Source organism: Pelodiscus sinensis, chromosome 23 (assembly GCF_052426305.1).
Source record: "Pelodiscus sinensis isolate ZL-2025 chromosome 23, ASM5242630v1, whole genome shotgun sequence".
Lineage (NCBI taxonomy): Eukaryota > Metazoa > Chordata > Testudines > Trionychidae > Pelodiscus > Pelodiscus sinensis.
Genome location: NC_143074.1, coordinates 3,037,045 through 3,053,368, shown reverse-complemented (window position 1 = coordinate 3,053,368; position 16,324 = coordinate 3,037,045). Strand labels below are relative to the sequence as shown.

General features: G+C 47.0%; 2 protein-coding genes across 29 annotated transcripts in view; one reads left to right on the top strand and one right to left on the bottom strand.

Moving 5' to 3' along the window:
* The window catches only part of ZNF618 (zinc finger protein 618), a 214,572-nt gene extending 202,559 nt beyond the window's left edge, over window positions 1–12,013 (top strand). For all 28 annotated transcript variants that reach the window (XM_075905305.2, XM_075905304.2, XM_075905300.2 and 25 more), the window contains 2 exons: window positions 2,208–2,309; window positions 4,424–12,013. In XM_075905305.2, the coding sequence (XP_075761420.2) occupies window positions 2,208–2,309; window positions 4,424–5,937 (1,616 nt within the window). In that variant the 3' untranslated portion in view covers window positions 5,938–12,013. The remainder of the gene's footprint in view (window positions 1–2,207; window positions 2,310–4,423) is intronic.
* A 329-nt stretch (window positions 12,014–12,342) lies between these two features.
* LOC102455749 (cholesterol 7-desaturase nvd-like) overlaps window positions 12,343–16,324 on the bottom strand; it is a 31,346-nt gene continuing 27,364 nt past the window's right edge. Inside the window, exon 7 of the mRNA XM_075905320.2 lies at window positions 12,343–13,357. Coding sequence (XP_075761435.2) covers window positions 13,196–13,357 — 162 coding nt within the window. The 3' untranslated portion in view covers window positions 12,343–13,195. The remainder of the gene's footprint in view (window positions 13,358–16,324) is intronic.

Below are 16,324 nucleotides of genomic sequence, written 5' to 3'. Positions count from 1 at the left end.
TGACGCCCTTCCCCAGTTGTCCTGAGGAAGCGGGTGAAACTGTGGATTGTCGAGTGCAGTATAACGGTGCTGCTGGTAGAGCGGCTTGCCCGAGCTGTGCTGGGTCGGGGGTAACCACGCACACTCAATGCATTTCTGGTGCCCCTCTCCATAAGTGACTGAAGTCCAGGAACATGCTGCTAGCCCGGAGGAGTGAGAGCAGGGGCTTGTTGGTCCTTCAGTGATTCTGGAGGCTAAACGGGTAATTAGACAAGCTTATAGCCACACAATGGGAAGAAGCAATTAGAATGCAAATTGGCGGCTGAGATGCAGAACTAGAAGCGCAGAATCCAAGGCAAAGGAATTTGTTCTGTAATTACACAGGACAATATCCAGCTTTCCCTCCCTTTGGAGTACTTTGTTCAGGCCGAGTGCTGCCATATAATGCCCTTTCTGCAATCTAGTATGAAAATATAAAAAGGACAAGGAGGCTGAACCTGGATTAAAGGATTGGAGGCATGAAGAGAAATTAAGGAACCATGATCTGTATAGTTCCCAAACTGACTGATAAGGAGGAGGAAACTGAAATGCACAAATCTTATTAACTCCGTATTGAACACCAATGGATAATTGCACATAATAAATCCCCTACTATTATGAAACAGATAAAGAAAAAACTGTTTTCCCCTGCCAAGGCCAGAAGGCTGATGAGTGAATGGGCCTTAAAGGAATAAAATTAATAGCAGCCTTGAGGCGTGACTCATGAACCTACCGGTAGGCACGCAGCGTTAATGCCATTTTGGATGTTTGCGATGGAGCGGTTAGACAGACCTGGGCGGGGACCAGTCACTTCGGATATGCTATCAAGCAGGGACACCCACTTTTGCTGTCTGCCTGCCACGCCCCCAAAGATCTGACATGCTAGCAGCTTCTCTTCAGCTGATTGGCGCATGGCACTGGGCCCTGCAAACTCTGAATGGTCCATTCTTGGCACACCAGGTAAAGCTTTACCTCCTTCAGGCGTGTCGAGGGACCCATGGCAGGTCATAAAAGCGGCCAGTCTGGGTCCATCCGGCCCAGTGTCCGGTCTGCCCACAGTGGCCAATGCCAGGTGCCCCAGTGGGAATGAACCGAACAGGGAATCTTCACGTGATCTCACCCATTACCCATTCCCAGTCCCGACAAACAGAGGCCGGGGCACCATTCCCACCCATCCTGGCTAATAGCTACTGATGGACCTGTCCTCCATGAATCTATCTAGCTCTTTTTGGACCCATGTTAAAGTCCCGCCCTTCACAACATCAAAATGACAGAGATGTCCCATCGGAATAAGGTGGAAACTTGAGTGGCTCTCCCACATCCAAGCCAAGTGTCCTAACCATCTGGCTGTTAATTATTCTGGTCCACTGCAAATCCCCACCATGTTACACTTGATCTTCTGCGGCAAATAGCAGCTGTGTTCAGTTCCATGTTCAACAATTTCCCGACTCTTTTAAATGAGATCGACTGGGATGATGCGCCAGCCAGTGGGGCATGCAAACACGGTGTCTCTCTTCCAGCTTCCAGACTCCGCGTTCTCTGTCTGGCTGGTTCTTCCTCCATGAACTCCATCCATGCTTGTGACTGGCTCAGTGGACTGCTTGTCCGAATTAGTCCATGCAGAAGCCTCCCTGTCGGGCACAGGAGGGAGTTTTAGTTCCTTCAGTCCCTACCTTGATTCCAAGCATGCTGCTGTAAGTCATGCCTCCCTGGCATGTCCTCTCTCCCCCTCTCAGGGAGGCTGGCCCACCTAGAGGTTGATGACCGAGCTGGCTGCTCAATTACCTGAGGCCCTTTCTGCTCATTGAGGTAGCCCGTGCAATAATATGGTAGGGACTCAGAGAGGAGCTGGGAAATCCCAGATGGAAATTACCCACAGATCGGTTGTTTTCCCGTCCTAAAATAACATTGTTTTCTGCTGTCGGTAAAATATTCAGTAAACGCAACAGCAAATGTTTCTGGTGTCACACGATTAAGGAAAGCGAAAGTGAATGGTAAATAGTAAATGGAGCTTGTTCCCCCTTTTCTGTTCAGCTCTTTTATCCTGCTGTCTTCTGGAGAGTCGGCATTTCTTATAGCCCCACAACAGATGCTGGCACATGGCTGGCTGTGTGTGTGTGTCCCTTTGCATCGCGGGGAAATGCTCCTCTTGTGCCTCTGATTAACGCCTTCTTGTTTGTGCCCCACAGCTGACAATGAGAACAATATTGCCTCTAACCAACCCAGATCACCTCTGACTGTTGTGGAAGAAAAGTGGAAACCACAGCTCCAAAGAAACAATGCCAATAATAGTATGTAGCCGTGTTTTCTCGTACGTTTCCCTGTAGGCTTGGAACCTATGGCTTTGTGCCTTGGGGGAGGGGGTCACAGCAGTGGTCAAAGTCCACGTCCTGTACTTGTCAGCCATGCTTTCATCGTGTATTTTTTCTCAGCTAGTCCCACCAGATCTCAAGTGCTATTAGCATCCTATAACCTATTGCACTCATTCCCCCTAAAGCAGGGTTTCCCAACCTATGGGTCGGGACCCAAATAAGGGTGGCCATTACATTTCAACAGGGTCGCCAAGTGTCTCCCTAGGTGGCTGTGCCTCTCCTCCTTCCCCTGTTTTTGAATTGCCTTGGGTCACCAAGTCTTCCTGAATTGTCAAAATGGGTCCCCATCTGGAAAAGTTTGGGAACCGCTGCACTAAAGCATCTTTGAAATATGTGCAGAGGATATCTGGGAAGTCTGGGGGAGATGGTGGAGAGGTTGTCGTAGTAGGAAAAAGGCTGAGAGAGTGTTATTGTCTCTGAAGTACTTCACAAAGCCAGTCTTACTGGGAGTTGTAACTTCTTCTCTGGGGCCAGGTCTACACTACACCTGGAAGATCGAGTCGGGGTATGCAACTCCAGCTATGTAAAATATGTAGCTGGAGTCAGCTTACCTGAAGCCGAGCTTGGCGCCTTCTTCACAGAGGGAGGCCAACGGTCAGCTTCCCTTATTCCTCGTAACTGGGAGGACTACTGATGCTGACAAGAGCTGCACTTGGTGTTCGATTTAGCAGGTCTTAACCAGTCCTGCTAAATCCAACACCAGAAGATCAATCTCTGGTGCAGCAAGTGAAGGCGTGGCCACAGTTTGGATTTCTTTGCCATAAGGAAAGAAATCAGTGCAGTAGGTGTCACCAGAGGGCAGCCAACAAGATTTTTGATTTCACCACTGGACCTTGGGCAAGTCACATGATCTTGAGCTTCAGTCGCAATCCATGTGGGAAATGGGGGTATTTATAGATAAAAAAAGCAGCAATGCTAAAAAATCAGAGCTGAGCTTCCCTTGGATAAACCAGATGCATTAAATACCTAATATTTGTGTGGCCCAAAATGTCGGAAACAACACGCAAGCCTCAGAGCCGTCACAAAAGCAAACTAGAGCTGAGGAAGGAGAAAGAAAACGTTAAACTGTACAGCAGGGCTACTCAACTTTGCAAGCCCCAGGGGCCACAATGAGACTCACAACACACAGGCCCCATTTAAGTCAGTTCTGCTCATATTAATAAAATGCAACATTTACCCGATTTCAACCCATATGGCAGCACTTTTCATGAGCAATGACAGTCCAGGAATTGAACTACTAAAAAGCATCTCAACAGGAGACCATTATATTGACTCACCGTTGTGGAGCATGTTCCCAGTGGAGGCCATGTTCAAAGGATCCCACACGCAGGCCATGTGTTGAGTCCTGCATAAACCCAAACCGCACCGTGGGCATGCGGCTCACAGGCCATGTATTAAGTAGCCCTGCTGTACAAGTTTGACCATCAGGGTAGTTCACCAAAAAATCTAGACTGATTGTGCATATAAAACCTAGGTAGATGCAGCTCTTATTATAAAAATGTTGCGCGAACACGAGTCCCGACTTCTAGACAGAAGAAGAATGGAAAGGCCAACCTAGCTCACTGAGACATGCCAGGTGAATCCAAGACCTAACTGATAACCCTGATGCACAGTCAACTCGTACCGTGCGTAATTATAACTTACGTAGAGAACCCCTCGCTGAGTCCCTCCAAGAGGTCTCCAGGGAAGGACAGAGGACAGCTGCCTGGGGTATTGTGCTGAATCCTGCGTAATCCCCTTTTGCTGTGCTATGTCTGAGTCAGGGAAAACATACCGACGAGCTCCTTCCTGCTGTAAGCAAATGAAAATGTCTCTCCTTGGATCTGGAGGGGCCGCCTGAATCTAGAAGCCTGTTGTGGGGGAGGCCCACTGGGAATCTTTGCTTCAGGAATGGAGCTGTGCACCTGCCTTACCCTGGGCAAGTGCCGCCTGGTTGGGTCGCTCGCAGGGGAGAAATTCTGGCCTTGTTGCTGGTCCGCGTGGAGAAGGAATGACCCTGACCAATCCCTTTCTGCTTCCTGTTTTTTCTGCAGCATCTGCAGGCGGGTTGATAGCAAACAGTGCGATCCCCGAGAAGGAGCGGCAGCACATTGGAGAACGGCTGCTGCGGGTGATGTGCACCGACCTCGGAGCCCTGAGCGTGGTGAGCGGGAAGGAATTCATCAAGCTGGCACAGACCTTGGTGGATAGCGGGGCGCGCTACGGTGCTTTCTCGGTCACAGAAATCCTTGGCAACTTCAACACGCTGGCCCTGAAGCATCTGCCTCGGATGTACAACCAAGTGAAAGTGAAAGTCACCTGCGCCCTGGGCAGCAACGCGTGCTTGGGGATAGGGGTCACTTGCCACTCTCAGAGCATCGGCCCTGACTCCTGCTACATCCTGACAGCATATCAGGCTGAAGGCAACCACATCAAGAGTTATGTCCTGGGAATTAAGGGTGTGGACATCCGAGATAACGGGGATTTTATCCACCACTGGGTGCAGAACGTCCTGTCTGAGTTTGTGATGTCAGAAATCAGGACAGTGTACGTCACAGACTGCAAAGTCAACGCCTCGGCGTTCTCCAAGGCAGGCATGTGCTTGCGCTGTTCGGCCTGTGCCTTGAACTCAGTCGTGCACAGCGTGCTGAGTAAGCGCACGCTGCAGGCGCGCAACATGCACGAAGTCATCGAGCTCCTGAATGTCTGTGAAGATTTGGCGGGATCCACGGGCCTCTCGAAGGAGACCTTTGGCTCCCTGGAGGAGACGTCTCCCCCACCCTGCTGGAACTCCGTGACTGACTCCCTCCTGCTCGTCCACGAGCGTTATGAGCAGATCTGTGAGTTCTACAGCAGAGCCAAGAAGATGAACCTCATTCAGAACCTGAACAAGCATCTTCTCAGCAACCTGGCAGCCATTTTGGCCCCGGTGAAACAAGCCGTGATCGAACTGAGCAATGAGAGCCGGCCCACCCTGCAGCTGGTTCTGCCCACCTACGTGAAACTGGAGAAACTGTTCACTTCCAAAGCCAATGACGCTGGCATAGTCAGCAAGCTCTGCCACCTCTTTCTAGAGGCCCTGAAGGAGAACTTCAAAGTTCACTCTGCACACAAAGTAGCCATGATCTTGGACCCTCAGCAGAAGCTGCGGCCAGTCCCACCGTACCAGCACGAAGAGATCATTGGCAAGGTCTGTGAATTGATCAACGAAGTGAAAGAGTCGTGGGCAGAAGAACCAGAATTTGAACCTTCTACCAAGAAACCACGGGCAGCAGGTGAGGCCCCTCCAGCTCAGGAAGACGAGCAATTTGGGAAAAATGAAGTCTACGATTATTTGCAAGAACCCCTCTTCCAGGCCACCCCTGATCTATTTCAGTACTGGTCGTGTGTTACCCAAAAGCATACGAAACTAGCCAAGTTGGCCTTTTGGCTCTTAGCAGTGCCTGCTGTCGGTGCCAGAAGTGAATGTGTAAATATGTGTGAGCAGGCCCTCTTAATCAAAAGGAGGAGGCTACTCAGTCCAGAAGATATGAACAAACTCATGTTTTTGAAGTCCAACATGCTTTAAAACTGTCTTTTAATTAAAAAAAAAAAACAAAAACAAACAAAAAATTTTAAAACACTGTTCCAAACAAAGAAAAGAATTTTAAGTTCTAAACACTGTGGACCTCATTATAAAAGCCCCTGGAAACCAAGTGCTTATATATGTGTGTGTATGATTTTATATATATGTGTGTGTGCGTGTGCGTATACATACATGTATATGTACATACACACACACACACATATATATATATAAAATATAATAAAAAACGTAAGTTTCAGAGGGAAGCCGAGCACGAGTCAGACCCAGCCCTCTGCCAGGAACATGCTCCTTTCTGTTAGCTAGCATGTGGACTTGACAAACTTTCTAATGTTTTCAAGTGGGCGCACCAATGGGAGGCTGACATTCTAAAATCTTCAGGCAGCTGAGATCAAAAGTGACTTGAAGTTTCTTTTATTTCCCCTTCACCCCACCTCTCCTCTTGTCCCCTGGGCCACTTTGCCATGGATAATCAAACAGCATTGAACAGACCAGGTCTCTACTGGGCTTTGCTCCTATCAATAATTATACACCTTGAGGGCATTCGTTTGTAGCCTCCTTAACATATGTTGCATGTTATCAAGGCAGCTGTGTTTTACAAGCACTAATATCTGTAGAAGTCAGGAAGGAAGACTTTAAGGAAACACTTTTTTTTTTCATTTTAATTTAAGAAAAAAATATCAAAAAATATGCTCTTGAGTTGAACATTTTAGCTAGTCATTTTACCTTTTTGATTGAGAACAGAGAGAAATTATGGCAAAAAGTATAACCGTGATGTTTTATAGAATTATTTTTACAAGATAAACTTTTTCTCAAGTCCCGCTGTAAGCTTGCTCATCTCACTTGTACAGCTGATAGCAGTGGTTCTTAAACTGGTTCCTAGAATGGAACACATCTTCAGGGCAGGATTGTCATGGCCCATTGAGGACCAATGACGTCCCTGTGAGAACTGCAGCAATTGCTGACGTGGAGAGGTAAAGAATGAGTGTCGTTCAATACACTTTAACAGCTAGCACGGTGTGACTGGACAGGTCTCTGTGGACCACCACCAAGTAATCCATAGACCACTGATGGTCCACAGGCTCTACTTTGAGAGCCACTGATATACAACATTTCTGTAAGCTTTCCCGATACACATATCGAAAGAGTTTTCACTTGGTCAAGAACAAACCAGGGGTGTGATGTTTCAGGGCAGCAGAGGGTGTCAGGTTCCAAATGTAAGTTTGAAGGAAGCTAAGATAAGCAATTGGGCTCAAAGATCTGTCTGAATGTAAGTGTTCCCACTCAAGTTCAGAGCACTTCTCACGGTATTCTGAATGGTTTCCTCTGCTAGCACGAATGTCTTTTCAATACCTTCTAGTGCATTACACTACTTGTTACACGGCTGGATCATTTGGCTAATAAGGCCCTGTGACTTTAAGACTTCTTGTTCCCTGTCTTTTGAGACATGTATCCCATTCCCAACTGCAGTATAGGAGATCATCCTCAAATCCAAGTCCCATGAGTCATTTCTGCTGGCAGTCAAGGAGAGCTTTCTCGGGGTACTGCAAAAACTCACTGGGCAGCAGTGAGTCACAGAGCAGGGCTAAAAATAGCAGGGGAGATGTACCCCTTTGGGCTGAAACGGAGGCTCTGAGGCCTCCTCTGCTTGCTGAATCTCCGAGGCTGGGCACCAGCCCAAGTGGAAACATCAACACTACAATTTTTAGTCCCGAGCTGTGAACCTGAGTCGTTGGCCAGGCTCTGAGATTGACTGCTGCAGTGTGAGTGTGTGTGTGTGTGTGTGTGCGCGCGCGCACATGCAAATCCTGAAAGGTCTCGTGCCAGCACACAAAGTTGTGCGGTGCCCCAGATGACTTCTTAGCTCTGGTGTTCTTGGGCAAATCCAGGCTCTTGGTACCAAACGTAATTCTCCACCAAGTCAATTGCTTTCTTGAGGCCTCCTCACACGTCAAGCCGTTTGCTCCCTACTGGGAATCGCCGGGGACAAGAGATCGGTCTGGCAGATGTGGGTGCCCCAGAGGAGTGTCTAGAGCAGGTTGGTAACTGAAAGGTGGTGGGTTGAATTCCCTGAGCAGGAGGTGGGTATGCACTGCATCCTGCCAGTGTCTACTGGGGACAAGGAGGCAGGTGCACACTTAGAGGTACCATCCACGGAACATACAATAAGCCAAAGTCCCTTCTGCCCATCTCTGGTTCTGGTAACAATTACAGGTCTCAAGACACTTGTTAGAAACAGAGGTTGTAAAGTCCAGAGTCCTGGCCAATAAATCCGTCTCCCACTAGAACAGGTGAGGACACCTCTGTCGCTGCTCACTTGCGATCTCTAACTTCGAATCCCTGGTTATGGCAGGCACTGAATTACGTTCTGGGTGGCCTGTATTGCTCAGAGCGTTCTTGCAATAGTTCCAGGCTAGTGTCCAGTATCTTTGTTGGGTTTCAGGCTGGAGTGAAGGTTGTGAGCAAAGATTTGTCCGTATGAGAAAATGTGTAACAGTTTAACTAATTTAAGTCAGTTTTTTAAAAAAACCAATTTAAATCAATTTAGTTTAAAAAAAAGAGTCTTAGTGAAACAAGTTAAGCGATGACTTACGTACCTGGGAAACAAATATTTAATAATGGGCTGATCAATCTAGAAGAGAAACATCTAACAATCCAATGGCTAAAGGTGGAAGATAGAAAAATTCAGATTGGAAATAAGGCCCAAATGTTTAACATTGAGAAGAAATGGACATTGGAACAATTTACCATGTGTTGTGGTGGATTCTCCAGCACCCGATAATTTTTATGTCAAGATTAGCTGTTGTTTTTTCTAAAAGCTCTGCTCTAGGAATTATTTTGAGGACATAAATAACAGGCGGTCGTATCACAGGGGTCCCTTTTGTCCTTGGAATCTATGAAAAATTGGTTCAAATCCCTAATGGAGACATTTAAACCAATCTAAACAAATGTTAAATTGGTTTAGCTTGAGTCTGTAAATTACAAAATTAAGTGAAACTAATTTAAGTAGGAGTGAAACTGGCAACATCTACATTAGAGGTTTCTGCCAATTTAACTAGATTCATTTACTGAACACGGATGTCATCTTTCTCTTAAACAAGGTGTAAGATTTTAAAAATATCTAAAGGCCAGATTTAGACACCTAATCCCCTTTAAAATGTATTTAGACACCTAATCCCCTTTAAAAATGTGTCCTGGGATTACTTAGGAGCCTAAATCCCTTTTGAAAATGGGACTTTGGTGCTTCTGAAAACATGCCCAAGGTCTGAATTGCCATGTCGGAGAGTTCTTCTGGAGTCTTATATTTTGTTAGTCTCTAAGATGCCACAGGTCTCCTCGCTGGTTCCATATGGTGCCTCGAAGTTCTGTGGCTCTCGCACCCCAGGAAGTGGCTCTACCCTCCTTGTGTGTTCACACACTGTAGCAGTGGGAGGGTTTTCTGTAGGAAGAAATACGTTTGTTGAAGGAGGAATCCGTGCCGCCATGGCCAATCTGAAGCATACTTTATAGCACCTTGAATCCAACAGTGGCTGAACTGCCAGGTAATGTGACACAGAGGAGGGAGATCATAAAGAAACACTACACTAACGCGAAAAGACTGTGTTTACTTCTGGACACCACAAAGTTACCAACAAATCGGAAGCAATGGGAGTAGGTGGACTGACCAATGAAGAAAGATCTAAATCTAGTTTGGCTAAGTGACGGCCAAGAGAAGACAAGAGAATCTGAGTATTTGCAAGCTACAAATTCCAAGGGTGGAGAGGTGCGGCGTTCTTTAGGGTGGCCCAGGTGGAAGAACGAGCAATGGGTGGAAAAGAAAGGAAATGCAAGCTGCGTCTCAGGAATCCTGTCGTGTTGCAGAGGAATCTGTTCCATCTCGTCTCTTGAGAATGGGGTTGAAGCCCAGCATTTAAAACAAGACCAGACAGAGCAGGGAGGCCAGACTGCACAGTCCTGCGGTGGCCCCTCTGGATGGACAAAGTGACCCAATCGATTTTTTTCCCGTCTCGACTATTTATACATCCACTTTAGAAGTTGCTGGTTGGCTTGTGGGGTGGCACCAATTCTGAGAGTCTCTGGGTACAAACAATAAATGGCTGCATCTCATTCATTCTCCAAGCAACAGTGGGAGATGGCAGAGAGGTAAATCCCACCGTGCAGCCAGCTGTGTCCCACCGAGGTTCTGAGTCCACGGGATCAGCTGGGTGTCCATTGAAGCAGCAGACCCAATGAGACGCTGCAGGTAAAATTTTCAATGGGACGTGGGTTCCTAAATCACTTTAGGTGCTTTTGAAAATGTTGCCCAGTGGCAATAAGTTCTCCCTTGTTCAGCACCTAGGACGACGCGTCTATACATCAGGGAAATGTTAGGCTTATGGAAACTTCATGAAGCCAAATGTGATAAATTTGCAGTGGTAAAACAAGCACAGATCCTAGGTGGAATGGCCCCTTGATACTATTATTTTGCTTACCCTAGGCCAGATATGGTAAACCAATGAGAGTGTATTGCCCTCTATTTCCTATAATAAAAGTTCTTCTGGGATGTCTGTTTAACTGTGTTGATCAGTTAAATTTTCGGGGAGGGGGAGTTTTTTGGGGCAGGGAGTTGTGATTTTTTTTTAACTATTCCGTTTGTCCTTTGTTTTATAACTTGACAGAAGAGTTTTGCTCCCGTTAGAGAACACTGTATCCAGTAGACCTTTTAAGGTTTTGTAATCTGTAAGCAGCTGAGTTTGAAATTTTTAGTGTAACTTCTGCAGTCGGTCACATGAATGGCTCGTTGGTGCCCGACATGGTCCACGGACTGAAAGGATTGTTTCCTCCTATATTTGAGTGTCACAGACAGCAATTGTCTTGGTATCCAGATGTGCAGCATCGCCTTAACAAAAGGGAGGTTTATCTGTGGAATTGATGGATAGAGACCTGTAAAACTCTTGCTATGTACAACCAAAGTTCCTTAAAGAGACCCTTCCAGCCTCATAAGCCTTGCGTAGTCTTCTGGGGATCCTGGGGGAGGTCTTTGAAATGTGTGTGGTTAGGGTATATTTTTTTATTTGTGATGACGTTATCTATGGAGAAGGACCGGTCAGCTTGAGAAGGGAGGCGCGTACTCTCAGAAGAGCAACAGAATCTTAGGGCCGTTGCGGATGTTGCCAGAGTCCTTTTAAATTCACTGGGAGGCTTTTATTTTCACCGTTTTAAAAGGGCAACTGATAATTGATGGCAGGTAGGAAGACACCTCATCAAGACTCTGAGGATTCCAGTCAATTCTGTAGCTAGAATGTCTCCTACCAACAAAATCACCAGGAAACCCTCATCTGCAGCCAGTCTCAAAAGTTCTTCATTATGTATGTTAAGTTCTTGAAACCTCCTGTTAGGAGCTGAATTCCTCTGATTTCATCAGGAAAATTATTAGCAAAGTTCTCCTATTCCTCCCCCTTTCCCCTCACCCAGTAACTTGTGTGCATTTACCTTCCTTTCTGTAGATGCAGATGTTCTAGGCAATACCATAGATGCACCCGCATGTGTATCTCCACGTGCGAGTGCAAGAATCTCATGCCATCTTAAAAAAAAAAAAAAGAAAGAAAATATACAAAAAATATCTTTTTTAGGCCAGAGTTTTCTACAGGTATTAATGAATATTTTTCTTAATCCTTATAAGTTTTATGTGTTTAATATTTCTTAATACCAGTAGCATTAATTTATACTTTTGTAGCAACACAATATTTTTATAAACCGCCACCGCTGGCTTTATCTTCATAATGGGGAAAGGTGCAGGCAGCTGGGCCCGCACTGTACCATGTACTGTATTTAAAAGGTTATCTAATGTCACACTTGCTGTGTTAATAAACAAAACAAAACCTGTTTGAAGTCTCATGTATTGTTGGTGTGGATCGAATGACTCAACAGAGAGCAATATTGCACGGGATTGAGTTGCTGATTTTCATTGTGATATATGAATGCTTGAGGCTAACTCAAGTTCTTTTAGGTTTTTTCTTTCTAGAATTTTTTGTTTGTTTGTTTTTTACAACTAAATAAATTCAGTGCTGTTTGAGACATAGACTGACGTCAAATGAAAAGGATTCTTTAAAAAAAAATCAAGCTGTTTAAATGTTGCTGTTTCTACAAGTCTGTTGCTGCCCGAATGGAAATATTCCATGTGTGAAAAAGGAGTAATTCCACGTAGGATCCAACTAGCTCAGAGCTCCAGGACAGAGTTCAGTTACTTGGAGAGGTATCTTAGAGACATATTTCTGCAACATTCTTTTCAGAGTTGATGCCAAGGCAGAAGACAAACTGTAAGAAAGCATCCGTTGCTTGAGGATTTTCATGTCAGTGTTGTATTTATGGTTTTACAATAAAACAACCTTAGGAAAAAATAAGTGTGTCAGGTTTTCTCTTTTTTTAGGAACGTATCTGGGACCTCTTGGTAGCCCTTTGTTATTACAAGTGTGGAAGTGGTGATTACATTCCTTGAGATCTGAGACTGTAGCTGTATAGTCTTTGGTGGACTGTATGGACCAGCCATAAAACTCTGCAGTAGGCCTTATCCTGTGTTGTACCCAAAACGCCTGTTAAATATAACTGGTGTTCTGGGTCTGAGGAATGCAGAAGGAAGAAAAGTAAAAGGGAGGGGCATGCTAGCGGTTGGCTGTATTTAGCCCCAGAGCAAAATCAATCTCTGTTTTCAAGAGGAGGCCACATGGAATACGCGGGAGAGAGGCAGTGTAGGTGGCAGGAAATGTGTCCTTTTTATTTATTTTTATTTTTTAAAGGAAGACCAAGTAGTGAAAAGGTTTGCTGAGTATTACAGGTGTGGTTCAGAGCTGGGGGCGGAGGGTGAGCCCCAAGCCAAACTGTGGGCCACAAGTTCCTGACCCCTGCTGTAGGGTACAGACGATTTCTCAAGGGGAGTCTGTCTCATTTTCTCATTGGAGAGGGGACCCACCCAGAGCTGCCGTACAGTTCTGACCGCAAAGCCTATGCCAGGGCTTCTCAAACGGCGCGTTGGAACTCCCGAGTGGGATGTGACCCCATTTTAATGGGCTCATTAGGGCTGGCTTAGACTTGCGGAGACCCAAGGCTGAAGCCGAAGCCTGAGGCCCACCAGCCAGACCAGAAACCTGAAGGTTGCAGTCCTGTGTGCTGAGATGCGGGTGTGCAGGTTCATTATCTTGCTCTGAGCTTGAGTGTCACTCTCATTGGCGAGGCAGGGAGGAGCCTTTGGACAGCCAGGAGGCCCTCACCAGTCCAGTCCATCCTTCTGGCGAGTGAATCTAGTGCTGTTCTTGCTGTAAAATTGAGCAAACCAGCGTCTGTGCCTTTGGATTGTGGAATCTTCTTTGACCAGCAGCGGCTTAGAAAGATACTGCTTGTTATTCCAGATCATGATGTCACGTTCAAACTGTTGACGGGAAGAAGCAGAATTATGGTAAGTACATGGACCTTTGAACAAGAGGCTCATTCACGCTACCAGTTCACTGGTGATGCTGCTCGTGCAGCACACGACTGGATCCAGAGATCCCACTGGTTCTGAAAAAACTCAACCGTTCAGCTTTGGCTGACACTGTATTGAATTAGCTTTTCTTAGCCACAGAGCACCCACATTAAGTCCCGGCAACCGCGTCACATGTGCAGGGGGATCTTCACAGATTGGTGGTGGTCTTTTCTGCCCCACTCATGGAGGTTAGGTCCATCAGTGGCTATTAGCCAGGAGGCGTAGATGTCCTTAGCCTCTGTTTGTCAGAAAGTGAGAATGGGTGACAGGGTGATCACGTAATGATTCCCTGTTCTGTTCATTCTCTCTCGGCTACTATCGGCAGATAGGACACGGGGCTAGATGAACCTTTGGTCTGAACCAGTCTGGCCGTTCTCATGTTCATTTCTTTATCAAAAACCGTTTTTTGCAGCTGTGGGGGTTTTCTCAACATTTCTGTCATCCTGGAGGTCTGCCCCCTTAGCACCACTTCAGGTTTAGAAGAGTTTCTTTTTGACACTTCTCACAAGCTCCGGGGGGGCTGAATAATAGCGTTTCCCTTCCCTGCCTAACTATTCCAACACCAAGCAGATGTGGGGCTAAGCTTGGCATGGATGGGCCTTTTAACAACTCTGCAACTCAACCGCTCCGTCCACAGGACCACGAACAGGCAACAAGCCTGGACTCTGGCAGCCCAACATGGAAGGCCTTGTTCCAGAGCGGCTGGCCTTCCGGTAGGAAATACCCGGAATGCACGGCCTTCCCTCCAAGAGGGAGGGTGAACCAATTCAAGGGTTTGAGCTCGTCAGGCCGGTAACAAGCGCTCCCTGGGGCAGGCGCACTCGTGTCTAGGCTCCAGATGTGTCAAGACTTTAATGGGGTAAGATGAACAACTTAAATTCCACCCAAATATAAGATCAATGGAGCTCAATTTGCAACATGACCTCTGGTGAGACTAGTACTTCCAAAGGCTGTAATGGCCGCTGGCTGCTTCTAGCCAAGGAACCCTGCACCCTCTGAGCTACCATCGTCAGGCAGAGCAGCCGTCTCCAGTTTTCATGGAGTCTACACTGTCAGCTGTAAACTGGATGCAGGCCTGATGGGACAGAAGCCACTGAAGGAATGGCAGGGCCTGTTGTTGGCAGAGACTGCCAACGTCTCCTCAGAGAGCGGGGCAAGCGGCTTTCCTGGTGCCGTGCCTGCTGACTGAGGTGGGGGGGTGTTCTCAGGCACTGGGCAGAGACTCAGGAATTCTGGATTCAGTTAAGGGCACAGACTTTGGGCAAGTCACCTGATTCTTCTGCCTCCGGGACTCCTCTCTAAAACGGGGCGTGTCCTCCCCACACAAGTTCTGTAGGGCAGGGTGGGTGGGTGGGTCTGTCTATTAGGGCACTACAGGATGGGGCTCTGAGCTCAGGTGGGATTTTGAGAGGCTACCAAAACTAAATCAGGGCTTTGTCTTCCGTCATGCACTCTCCACCTGAGAGCACCTTGCGGCTGCAGCCAGCTCCTTCAGCTGCTGTTAACAGGGCTGGACTGGCTCAGCCGTGGGCCTATTCCTCTGTCAGAGAGGTCCCAGGTAGTAGCAATGGGCAGCACAGCCTGTCACTTCTCGGGGAGGCAGGGTGAGGAGGTAACCAGGAGTCAATGGAAGATTCGAGCACCATAGATTCATAGACTTCATAGACTTTAAGGTCAGAAGGGACCATTATGATCATCTAGTCTGACTCCCTGCACAGTGCAGGCCACAGAATCTCAACCACCCCTCTTAGAATAATCCTCTCACCTATATCAAAGATATTGAAGCATTCAAATACTTTGAAGGACCCAACATGCAGAGAGTCCTTCAGCTGTGATCTGTGCCCAATGCTACAGAAGAAGGCGAAAAACCTCCAGGGCCTCTGCCAATCTACCCTGGAGGAAAATTCCTTCCCGACCCCAAATATGGTGATCAGCTAAACTCTGAGCATGTGGGCAAGACTCACCAGCCAGACACCCAGAAAGTTCCCTATAGCAACTCCTATCATCCCTCCATTGACCTATTTCCAACTGATAATGAATGGTCAATTAGTTACCAAGATCATGTTATTTCATCCAACCATCCCCTTATCATAGAATCATAGAACTGGAAGAGACCCCAGAAGGTCGTCAAGTCCAGCCCCCCGCTCTAGGCAGGACCAATCCCATCTAAATCAACCCGGCCAGGGCTTTGTCAAGCCGAGACTTAAATACCTCTAGGGATGGAGACTCCACTACTTCCCTAGGTAACCCATTCCAATGCTTCACTACCCTTCTAGTAAAATAGTTTTTCCTAATATCCAATCTGGACCTCTCCCACCACAACTTGAGACCATTGCTCCTTGTTCTGCCATCTGTCACTACTGAGAACAGCCTCTCTCCATCCTCTTTGGAACCTCCCTTCAGGAAGTTGAAGGCTGCTCTCAAATCCCCCCTCACTCTTCGCTTCTGCAGACTAAACAGACCCAAGTCCCTCAGCCTCTCCTCATAGGTCATATGCTCCAGCCCCCTAATCATTTTGGTTGCCCTCCGCTGGACCCTCTCCAATGCTTCCGCATCCTTTTTGTAGTGGGGGGGCCAGAACTGGACACAATACTCCAGATGTGGCCTCACCAAAGCTGAATAAAGGGGAATAATGACATCTCTGGATCTGCTGGCAATGCTCCTCTTAATGCATCCTAATATGCCATTAGCCTTCTTGGCTACAAGGGCACACTGTTGACTCATATCTAGCTTCTCATCCACTGTAACCCCCAGGTCCTTTTCTGCAGAACTACAACTTAACTGGTTGATCCCCAGCCTGTAACTATGCTTGGGATTCTTCCGTCCCAAGTGCAGGACTCTACACTTGTCTTTGTTGAATCTCATGAGATTTCT